The 12,367-nt window shown below is 39.4% G+C and overlaps 1 protein-coding gene across 1 annotated transcript; it reads right to left on the bottom strand.

The window, feature by feature from the left end:
• Nucleotides 1-686: 686 nt before the first annotated feature.
• LOC149834508 (uncharacterized) lies at nucleotides 687-12,009 on the bottom strand. Its single transcript, XM_090010164.1, has 7 exons — nucleotides 11,871-12,009; nucleotides 10,194-10,296; nucleotides 3,097-4,461; nucleotides 2,557-2,619; nucleotides 2,074-2,291; nucleotides 1,337-1,437; nucleotides 687-1,016 (listed from the first exon to the last, which is right to left on the bottom strand). The coding sequence occupies exons 2-7, from the start codon at nucleotides 10,291-10,293 to the stop codon at nucleotides 908-910; spliced, it is 1,956 nt and encodes a 651-aa protein (XP_089866290.1). The 5' UTR covers nucleotides 10,294-10,296; nucleotides 11,871-12,009; the 3' UTR covers nucleotides 687-907.
• Between the last annotated feature and the right edge of the window lie 358 nt (nucleotides 12,010-12,367).

Genomic DNA, 12,367 nt, shown 5'->3' with positions numbered 1-12,367 from the left:
AATGCACTTCCATTATGAAAATTTTAAAAGCTGCAGCTAAACTTTGTTATGGTCAAATCAGAAAGAAAACCCATGCACATTTTTTACATTAAATTTGCAGATCGCAAATATAGCCTTTAAAAATTTATTAATCACATTGTTGGTCTCCTCCAAAGTTTGATTTCTCTTTCCAACAAGTTATAGGACTTTCTTGTGTCATAGTGACAATAGTGGAAGATATCACATCAATACCCGCCTATTACACTAGCCTCCCAAACCCAAGTTGGAATATAAGGCCAAGAGTATATTCTAATTGTTCAAGGATAAAAAAAGTAATATCTTTTTACTGACCCAAGATAGATTAGCATTAGCTGCAGTTAATTTTTAAAAAAGTTTGTTTTGATCTACATAAACAAAACTTTGGCACCTTTTTGAAATTTTTCTAAAGTTAGGTGCATTTGTGAATCATGTCAAAACGGTGTATTCTGAACCTCGCCCCCACCGCCCACAAAAAAAGGAAGAAACAAGCATTTACAAAAGATGTTTATAACTTATTACATCCATAAAATATCTTCATTTAATTTAATACTTGTGTACTTCTATGACATTGTATTATATTGCCAATTGCAGCAGTAATTTCTCTGCCCTAGAAATTCATTCCCCTTCTGTACTAGTGACAATTGAAGAGGTTCATACCTGCAGGATGAAGTACCAAATCAACGAGGTAATCATTTAAAGAAGTGGAATACAACCTGTTTATTGCTATCTCCTAATACACTCCCATGTTTATATTCCCTAAATCATCATAAAATGACAGAAGAAAACTTGGATTACAACCCAAACCATCAATTAATAACAGAGATTGGGTTAAGTTAAAAGTTGAACAATGAATAGTAACAGATATAACAGAAGAAACATGGTGATTGGCTCAGAAGCAATGAATATTCTCAGTTATTGCAAAATTGCAAGTTGAGTATATTGAAGCTGCAGCAGCTCTAACAGCGAACTCCCCTTCGAGGTTATCATCTTTCTTGGATCTGTGTTCACAACAAGTTGGTTAGCCAAAATTATGGGATGCCAGTCAAATTCATTAAAAACAAGAAAAGCTTACCAGAAACTTAGTGAAAGACACGACAGAATAAAGTGTTGAATAAGCTTTTATTCTGTATTATTTTGCACTTGCTTAACAAAGTGGATGAGAAGAGGCATCTCATACAAACAAATGTTTGTGTGATAATTAATTATGTCATAACAGTTGTGCATTTAGCAACAGCTCTGCTCAATTACAAAGTCCTCTTCCTCGTTAACTTTTTGAGCACTTCCGCATGAATGTAATAATTTAATATCAAAAGGTTACCTGGAGCTATTTTTTGGTAGTTCCACACTTTTCATGCTAATTTCATGCAAGCCCCGCTCACAATGCACTTGCATTTCTTTGACCTGTCTCAACCAGCCCTCCTGAATCAAAACCCACAAAGTTCTATGTTAGGCTTTTCTTTTTCAGTGTAGTACACATTGCTCATGAAGACAGAAGCCACTATGCTCTGTTTGGGAGACGACCGTCAGAGGTCACCAAGGTGGAGCTGTTAAATGCATAGCATCAGAATGTGTTTGGAAGCATAGAAAAAAGGGTATTTGAGGGTGTTGCCATCAAAAGTGCCATCTCCAAATACTCAAACCAGCTACCACCACAAAGAGATGGCAATTTGCAAGTACACCCCCACAGCCACTCCCACTGCTTCTGGCTACCACAGGTAAGTCATGCAAGCGTGATGGCCAATGGTCCTCTTTTCCCAGACACCTTTCAGGTGGAAATGGCAAAAGAGTGACTGAATCATCCCAAACAGATGAAAAGGAAATGTCAAGTCCATGGATTCCACTTAACATATGGAATCCACAACTGCATTGCCAGCATCCAACTCCCAAAGAGAACCGCTTTCTTTTTAAGAAAATGAGAAAAATTACGAGAAAAAACATATTATTTTGTATGCTAGAACAGAGTAGAAAGTTAAAAGGGAGAGATTATAGATATATATAGAAAATTCTAGCCACATAAAGATAAATTTACAAAAACAGATTTACTGACTGACTCACAAGGTATTTTCCCTCTTGTTGTAGGGCCTTCTCCATCTGATCAAAAAGAGATCTCCACTTCACCAGATGATTTTCAGGTAATCCATTTTGTGTACAACTAGCGCTGGAGGATTGTTTAATGCATGTGTCCTCTTGGTTAGGCAAGAGCTCTCTTGACATAATAAAAGGCAATTCAATTTGTATCATGGTTTGGATTCTCTTCTTACTGCGCCGCAATGCTGAAGCAAGTGACAGAGTACTGGTTATAAATAATTGTATGATAGCCGGTGCTTCTGAATTTCATTTGAAGACATTAAGTGGTCAGGCTGAAGACAGTACTAGTTAAGTTCCTATGTCTAGCTGAATTGTTTGGTCAATTGGTTTAGCCTGGAACAAGCTGACCAGTTCACCTGTTAGAGAGTTGGGCATGACATGCTTTGAAGTTGATGATTGACTCTTAACACCCTCCTTACATAAGAACATATTAGGACATGTAAATGTTACCTGAAAGTCGCCCCCGTATGTCCTGACTAAGGAGCTCCAACCATTGATGGGCTATAGAAGCAGCTGTCAGAATAAATAAGCATTAGTCAGGTCTTAACAATCATCTCAATTAACACTTTGACAAGTTCAAAAAAAAAGGCCAAGCTTTCTAATGTTGATATTTTCAAGTGTATACGTCAATGACTTGATAAAGTATCTAAATATAACAAATCAAAGTGTAGGCAAACAAAATGTACTCAATGATATTCAAGATATGACTGAATAGAGCCTAAAAATGTAGGAACTTGGGTAACCATGAGAGCCCCACTTCAAGATCTTAAGCCAAGTGATCTGAAAAGCTAGGTCCATACCAAGACTAAACATAACTTGAGATCTAAGCAACAGAATTGATCCATAGATCCTCAAAATTTATTTATGCAACAGTCAACAGATAACTGAAAAAGTTACATAGTTCTGATCTATAGATCCTCAAAATTTATTTATGCAACAGTCAACAGATAACTGTAAAAAGTTACATAGTTTGCTTGCAAGAACAAAAACCTTTTATAGAAAGACCAGTAAGGCTGTCATGATTTGTAGGAAGCTCCTCATTGGACAGGGAGCTTGTGTTCTCCACAGTCATTGGCCCCTTTTGAAGCATCGATGAGAGTGCATCCCCAAATTGTAAGTTGAATTGTGAATCAAGAAAAGCTTTGATTCCAGCTCTCTTATCTTCGATGGCTTTGTTGTGCTCTGACCATGGACAGGTAGAAAGATCAACATTGTGTTTTGTCTGAACCTTTTTCAGTAAGTGTACATGTACTTGATCATCAGAACCAAGCAAGGCAGCTGAACTGCCAGACACACTGACACAATCAGTATCTGGATCAAGCATTCCTTCAGGATCGTTTTTCTTTTCATTCATTTCTTTCCTTCCTTCTGTCAGTTGATTTAATGCCTTTTCTTGAGTTTGAGAACTATCAAGCTTTTCAGATTTTACAAGAGCCTCAATAATGGACTGAACCTGTTTACTGTTTCTGACATGATTAATTATTCCAGGATTCAGTTCTTTGAGAAATCCACTTGGAGCTGCAATCTTTGTGAATCTATAAACCTGTTCCCTCTTTGCAAGTTCGATATTTTTCTTTAGCATGTCAGATTTCAGCTTCTTAGATGGAGGTAGATTTGATATGTGTACCCTTTTATGTAAGGGTGCATGAAGTTGGGATGAAAGAAAACCATTATGTTTCATTGTCTTCCACACTTTCAAGGAGTCAGTGTCATCTAATGGGCATGTACAGCTCCCACATTCAGAAGCTTTGCCATCTGTATCTAAGCCCTTCTTAATTTTGGCATAGTTCCAAGATCTGCCAGAACCTAGCTGATCATGATTTCCATTGGAAACCACTTCTTCCTGTGAACTCTCATTGATCTTGTTAACATTGTTTGTCATATCGTCCTGAAAAAAGATAGGTGGCCGCAAAGTCAGATCCACGCTAACAGCATTTGAAAATTTAAGGTGGCGTTCACTATTTGACACCAATTCTTGTTTGGAGTGTGGCTCGTTACTGACTTTCTCAGGTGCTGATTCTGCAGAAATAGAAGACATATAATCTTTACTTGTTTGAACCAAAGGTCTCTCAAGATGACTCGAACTTAGACAAGCTGCAGCTCCCAAAAGTGAGAGAGCATTTCGCCCCGGTGTTATAGATTGCAGTTTCATCTCCTCTCTAACAGCATTGGATGATACATCCATCATGGGGTCTATAGCATCAGACTCAACTGAATCTTCTTTATTACGTCTGTTGCTACTCATACTTTGTAAATCTGTTGACAAAAGATTTGCTTTGTCGCCTTCCTTACTAGAAAAAGAACTAGTAGCTTTTCCTTTTTTTTCCAGGGGTTCATGATTCTGGTGTGTAGTTTCTGCAGTGCCATAGGATAGTTCAAGAAAGATTAAGTTTCTTAATTCATTCAAATTTCTGAATTTCAACAAATTACAGTACCAATGACACAATTGCTTAGTAGCCAATTAAACCAACAGCCTTGGTTGAACCATTTGTAACCCTTGGTTAAGCATGGACCAAAAGCTTAACAACAAATTGACCTATTAATAGTCAAAGATTTATAATCAAGCCTGAGTGACCAGATCTCATGATCTTATGATGAGTCCAGAACCTGGCCCAGCCCTAAATTCACAAATGTGAAATTTCTCCAATGCATTTTGATAAAAGACAAAAGGGGATTTGTGAGTATTTTCATCATTTTCCATATGTTTTTTGAGTGATTGGAACTCAAGGACAGAATGGAGCTTATCAATAGTTTAAATAACAGTATCACCATCTAAGCAATTAGAGGCATTTTCTTCAATGAGTGTGGCATTCTCATCACTCAACGACAACAAGCCCATTGACTGCATCTGCATTTCATACATAGTCCACACCTATGTCACATGGATATGGATGCGGGAGAGGGACACAATGAAGATATGCTTGGTTCAATATGATAATTTTCAAAATTTAGGACATGGGACATGTCATGTATGTGTGTGTGTGTGTATAAAACAAGAATGCTAAATCACTATAATTAGGAATATCAAAGAATGAAACTAAGTTAGAATTGAAATGTAATGCAATTGATGATAAATTTTAAACCAAAAAGAAAAGTGAATATGAAATGAACAAATAAGATCATAAAAGAAAATAGATAAAGCTAATGTCACAATGCTGACTGTATGTGAAACTGATTTGTCATGTTGTGTCTACGAAGTGTCCGAGTGTCCTGTCATGTCGGCATGGGATACACATGCTAAGTGAAGTGTCTATATGTCCACACCTGTTCAAAAGAGGACCTTGAGGCCACATATGATTCATTTTCATGCATATAGCTCTCTTTTCAAAATAAAATGGAGCTCATATGCTTAGTCCCATATCGATCAAAATGAAAAGATGAGGGAGCTCTCTGATCTATATAAGGTGAGCGAGGAAGGGTTGTCTAAAGCAGCTGATTGTACGATGTCATACCAACTCTTCAAAAAAGGTTATCTTTTTACATTTGGACAAAAAAATCCAAAGATATATGCCCTTGTCCATGTCCAATGCAGTCAAAGGTATTTGACTGCATCGGACATGGTCAAATGTGTATGGCAAGCATGTCCTGCATGTAACCATGTTGATTCACGTGTCCACACAAATACGCAGCAAAAAATGGTGTGTCCTTGTGACATGGTATGCCAAATTTCCATATGCATTTCATTTTTCATTGTTAAGATCCACACTGTGCACATGTTCTCATAATCAATAGGCTTCTGACAAAACAACTTTGAATGCTAAAATATATTCTTTTATGGTCAAATGTAGAAACCTCAAACATACAACAACTTAAAATCTATGTCACACGGACTCGGCTAAAGGGTTGCCGCACCCGCATCGACACGCACGGACTCGGGTGCGGACTCGGGTGCGGCTTTGGACTCGGCCCGGACTCGGTCAACTCCGAGTCGGACTCGGTCAACTCCGAGTCGGACTCGGTCAACGAGTCCGGGCCGAGTCTAACCACATTTTGGACTCTGTCAACTTTGACCGAGTCCAAAATTGTCCAGTTCGAGTTTTAAATTTTGTTTTGGATCCAGGTCGGGTCGGGTCCAAACCCGACCCAGATCCAAATTTTTTTTGGCAGCCGAACCCTAAAAGGGGTTTATCGACAGGGAGAGGGGCTTACCCTCTCGATTTTGCCTCTCCCCCTCAGCCCCTGCAACCACGCCGGCGATCCGAACTCCGGCGACAGGCAGCCACCGTCTCCCCCTCCGTCAGGTATGTCGACCCTGCTCGTAGCCTCCCTCCCTGCACCCTCTGCTCGCAGAGGAGGGGCTCGGCCCCCCTCCCTGCACCCTCTGCTCGCAGGGTAGGGGCTCGGCCCCTCCCTGCACCCTCTGCTCGCAGGGGAGGGGCTCGGCCCCCCTCCCTGCACCCTCTGCTCGCAGGGGAGGGGCTCGGCCCCTCCCTGCACCCTCTGCTCGCAGGGGAGGGGCTCGGCCCCCCTCCCTGCACCCTTTGCACGCAGAAGAGGGGCTCGGCCCCCCTCCCTGCACCCTCTTCTCGCAGGGGAGGGGCTCGGCCCCTCCCTGCACCCTCTGCTCGCAGAGGAGGGGCTCGACCCCCCTCCCTGCACCCTTTGCACGCAGAAGAGGGGCTCGGCCCCCCTCCCTGCACCCTCTGCTCGCAGGGGAGGGGCTCGGCCCCTCCCTGCACCCTCTGCTCACAGAGGAGGGGCTCGGCCCCCCTCCCTGCACCCTCTGCTCGCAGAAGAGGGGCTCGGCCCCTCCAATATTCCCTGTTTTATTAACTTTATTTTATTTACTTATTTAATTATTTTCTTTTCAGTTTTCACTTTTCAGATATAATGGCGAGTTCTAGCGGTAGTGTCAATACATTTGGTTTAAGTTCTAACCCTAAATTAGATGTTTCTCAACCACTTTGGAGGCTTGTGACAAAAGGGATAAAAGCTAGTAGTGGTGGTGGTGGGAATGTGCAGTTTCATTGTAATTTATGTAAGACTGTTTTCACAGGTTCTTATACGCGTGTGAAAGCACATCTTTTGCATATTCGTGGTCAAGGAATTAGGGCATGTTCTGGGGTTGACAAAGACATGTTAAAGCAATTAAAAAAAGAACAAGAGGAAGCTGAAAAGAAGAAAATTGCAGAGATGAAAAGCGATTCGATTAATTTGTCTTTTCCTACTGCTAGTGATACACAAGAAGAGCTTTTAAAGAAAAGAAAGATGGAAAGCAATAAAACAATACAAGCGTCATTCAAAAACATGGCAAGAGCAGAAATTGATAAAAAGATTGGTCGATTCTTTTACTCAAGCTCAATTCCTTTTAATGTAGCTAGAAGTCCATACTGAAAAGATATGATTACATCTTTGGCTAATTGCAATTTGAGTGGTTATGTGCCTCCTAGTTCAGAAAAACTAAGAACAGTCATTCTTGCAGAGGAAAAAAATAGAATTGAAGACTTGCTAGAGACCCAAAAATTTGCATGGAAACGACATGGAGTGTCGATTGTTTCTGATGGGTGGACTGATATACAAAGGCGACCACTGATAAACTTCATTGCTTACTCACTAAATGGGCCAATCTTTTTGAAGACTGTTGATGCATCTGGAGAGTATAAAGATGCTGAATATTTAAAGAGATTATTTGTTGAAGTGATAAAAGAAGTGGGTGAAGAAAGTGTGGTGCAAATCATTACTGACAATGCTCCAGTTTGCAGTCGTGCAGGAATGAATTTGGCAAGTGAAGATACATATTCACATATTTTTTGGACTCCTTGTGCAGCACACAGTTTAAATTTGGCACTTAAGAGTATATGCAATCCATCAAAAGATGATGCACATGCACATGAAATGTGCTTATGGATTGAGGAAATAGAGCATGATGTTCGAAATATTAGAAATTTTGTTGTAAACCATCATCATGCCCTTTCTATATTTAATAGGCATTCTGATCTCAAGTTACTGAAAGTTGCTGAAACTCGTTTTGCTTCTCTAATTGTTATGATAAAAAGAATTAAGCAACTCAAGAATGCATTGATGATGATGGTGGCTGATCAAGATTGGGATTTTTATCGTACTGAAGATGATGTCAAGGCTTAAGCTATCAAAAAATGCATCTGTGATGATTTTTGGTGGGATAAAATTACATATTTTGTTGAATTTACAAAGCCTATTTGGGAAATGCTGAGAGAAGTTGACAGAGATGTACCCATGCTTCATAGAATTTATGAAATGTGGGACAATATGATTGAAAAAGTTCAAAGTATCATTTTTAAACATGAGAAGAAAGATATTGCACTTGATGATTCAGAATTTTACAATCATGTACGTTCAGTTTTAGTGAGAAGATGGGATAAAAGCAATACACATTTGCATTGCATGGCACACTCTCTCAATCCAAAATACTATGCAAAAAAATGGTTGACAGCAGGTGTTGGTCGTGTTTCTCCAAATGAAGATCCTGAGATATCAAGAAATAGAATGATATATTTGGGAAGAGTTTTTAATGATCCTCACATGTTTAAGGTTGTAAATAGTGAGTTTGGCAAGTTTTCTACTGGAAGATTTGATTCTTTAGCAGCACTTGTGGCAAAGGACGAGGAAGATCCCCTTAATTGGTGGGCAACATATGGATCAGAGACACCAAATCTGCAACGTCTTGCAATGAAGTTGTTATCCCAACCTGCTACATCATCTTGTTGTGAAAGAAATTGGAGTACATATGCTCAAATTCACAACATTAAAAGAAACAAACTCACTAGTAAAAGAGCAGAGGATTTGGTATATGTTCACTCAAATCTACGATTAATTTCTCGCCGCACCAAAGAAGAGTATAGGTACTTTTTTTTCTTTGTATTCAAAGTTTGTATTTAAATATTTCATATTTGTATTCAAAGTTTTAAGTTAGATACTAATATAGTGATTTTTTGATGCAGTTGTGGACCATCCAAGAATTGGGATGTAAATCCAGAAGATTTTGACTTGGAGGGAGAACATAATTTACATACTCTCAACATGGACTACATCGATCCTGTTCTTCCTTCTAATTCAGACGATGAGGCAGATTTATGATAAGTTTTGTTGTTTATCACACTCACAAGCTTCTTTATGTGTTATATTTTGGTAAGTTTGTGTTGTTAAGAAATTTTTTTTTTGCTTTAAAATTTACAATCTTTATGTGTTAATTTATTGTTATATATATATATAATTATAATATTTAAAATATATATATTTATAATATATATTTTTTAATATATATATATAGCCGAGTCCCCGTGTCCAAATTTTTTGGAATTGCGCCGCACCCGTGTCGCACCCGCACCCGCACCCATGTGACATAGCTTAAAATGCTAAAATGGCATCCAAGTTACTTGGCAAAAGGTACATTAGGTAGTAAATGAACCATAAGGGTCCAATCTTGCTTTTAGATGCAGGTTGATGCCTATTAGAGAATACACGTGTCTGTTCCAAAATACTAGTTGACACTTGGTCACATTTGATTGCCTTGGATATGAAATCTGAGGCTCTCAACTAGCACAGGGCCCATGCCAGATCAGAAATCTGAGCAAACAGTGGATCTTAAACCCACTGACCTGAGATCCTCCCCCCAATTCATGGCTCTCTAGGCCAAGTGAGGTGGTTGTGCCAGAGAACCATAAAGATGATATTCACATTTCTCTCTCTCTATCTCCCTCTCCCCCTCTCTCATTCCATCTCCCTCCAAACATGGGATTTGAGAACCTTTCTCAGATCACCTCGGATCTGAGATCTTAGGCAATGAAATACACCCTAAAAGAAACTGATGCAAACAACACACACAATACAAAAAAAACACAAAAAATAGGAATCTAGTGTAAAGAAAGAAAAAGAAAAACTGACAGACAACCACATATCCAACTAATACCATATTATTCTTAGAAAAAAAGACACCCATATTCCTGCAGATTAAAAATAACTTAAAAATAACAGCAGAATAATTAATGAAAATAAATCCAACTTTGTGTCACGCATGGTTAATTATTGAAACAAAGTGCCTTGAATTTACAAGGAAAGCCATAAAATAAAGTGTTGACAGACATGAAAAATTAATAACAAATTCATACTTTCTGAATTGCATAGAGAATCCAAATCTCTCATTTTAATTCTTTTTCTTGCAAAACCTGGTCCATTGGCTAATGACTCAGCATTTTGTTTCTCTAGCATCTCCTGAAGAAACACATAGAAGTAAAGGCATTAACAGACAGCCATGCAGAAATACATAGAGAAGAGAAACAAAGAGGTTAAAAAAGAGAAAAGTGAAACAAAGCCAACTGAAGATCAGATTTGCTTATCACATAATTGATAGCTTCAGAACTAAATTATTTGATGGAAAAGAATTGAAAGAATGGTCGTTTAGGTAGACCAATCTAGAATTCAGAAACGGAAAAGCTTAACTATTTCCATTCTTGTTTGGAAGAGTAAAGATATGACCAAAATGGAAAAAAAATGTTACGCATATGGAACATAATTGCAAAGATAAAAAGAAAAAACTGAATGAAATGTTGCCCCAAGAATCTAGGCCAGTATCAGGTTTCAATAAAGAACCAAGAACAGAGCCAAGTCATATTGAGTTGATCAGCAAGCTCGAAAATCGATTTGCAGCAACCACATTCCCAGCATGGTTCACAATGTATTGTTATCTTTTCCTTTTTCACTCGAGCTGTTACCAAAGCCTGATCTATGTGGACATTTCTCATCATCAGCATTCCTCATTTCTCAGTGCTTTCTTTAATGTTTGATCTGACGCTCCAAATCTGAAGGCATTTTGCATCCAAAAGTTTTGGTAGAGAACAACATTATTTGTGAAATGACGTGTTATGCAAACCACAAACAAAACGAAGCAAACCACGAAAAGAACAGAGGAAGAAGGAGAAGAGGGCACAATATATGTATGCTTCGGCATCAGGCTTACATCCACGAGCGAAGGAGGAGAGAAAATCCACTAACAAATGTAAAGGATACAATGACAATACAAGAACTCTCGAGGCCCCAAAACACCCAATACATCAAAAGCTCTCACTCTCTCTCGAATTACCATTGTACAGTCTTCAAAATATTTGTCGAATCGTGTCGTTTATTGAAGTGCGTCAAGAATTCAAGACACCGATAACAACACGGGGAATTTGAAAAAATGTCGTATGATTTTCTTTTTCTCAAAGAATCAAGTTTTCAATAGTTTTTTCCTATATGGATCTATGAATCAACATCAATGCTTCATGTTCCCCAAGAATTTGACTTACCAATCTTAGTCCTGCCATACCAGGCACAACAAAATTATGTCCATTTCCAAACCCAAAGTTTACTATTCTACCAGAAAGTCCCTACACTGAGCTCCAGACCAACAACGTATCTATCTCTTATTTCCCACTTTCCATGAGATTTTCACCAGTCAGTCATCCATGGCAAAAAAAGAGAAAACATAGAGATAAAGAAAGATGGAGAGACTCAAATATCCTCGAATCAATTAGACATGAAATCAAAGACAAAAGGAAGGAACTATCTTTTTCCGTAACCTTTTTCACGAAGATAAAACCAAATGCCCACCCCCCACCAGAGAAATGGGAATAAAAACTGAAACCCAAAAAGCCCAAGTTCATTCCTCTTCTGTAGATGAAACTTCTCCACCATTTCTACTCAAACATTTCAACCAACACAAAATTCAAAAGAAAAGGAAAATACCCTAAAAGCTCCACCAATGCTATTGGGGGAAGAAAATGAGAGAGAGAGAGAGAGTTTTGTACCAGTTATTCCGCGCATGCCCAATCGTCTCGATCGGTCAAGATCTACGAAGTGAGAGAGAGAGAGAGAGAGAGAGAGAGAGGGTAATGGGCAGGAGGGAGGAAAGGCCCAAAGGTGCTTCCGTTGCTGCTTTCAAATTTCAAAATTATGAACTTAAACAAGCGAATCGAAACGAGATCACAGGGATGGCAGTGGACCGGGGGACAACGGAGCCCCGCCCGGCCTCGGCCCGTTTGGACCGGGGATGAAGGGCATGAAACGGGGATGGAGGTTAAAATCCATCCCCGTGCGGGGATGGAGGCGGGGATGGACTTGCACTTTCCCCCTCGTCTCTGCCTTTCCCAGACCCTGTCCCGTCCCCAATCCTTTAAGGAATGACTATAGACCGAGGGGAAACGGGACCCCGCCCCGCCTCACCCCCGTTTAGACCGGGAATGGAGGACATGAAACGGAGATGGAGGCGGGGGTGGAGACCTTGTCTCTCACCCCCGCCCCCCGA

Source organism: Nuphar pumila, chromosome 6 (genome assembly GCF_984573655.1).
Source record: "Nuphar pumila chromosome 6, dmNupPumi1.hap1.1, whole genome shotgun sequence".
NCBI classification, from domain to species: Eukaryota; Viridiplantae; Streptophyta; class Magnoliopsida; order Nymphaeales; family Nymphaeaceae; genus Nuphar; species Nuphar pumila.
This window is presented reverse-complemented; position numbering and strand designations above follow the sequence as displayed.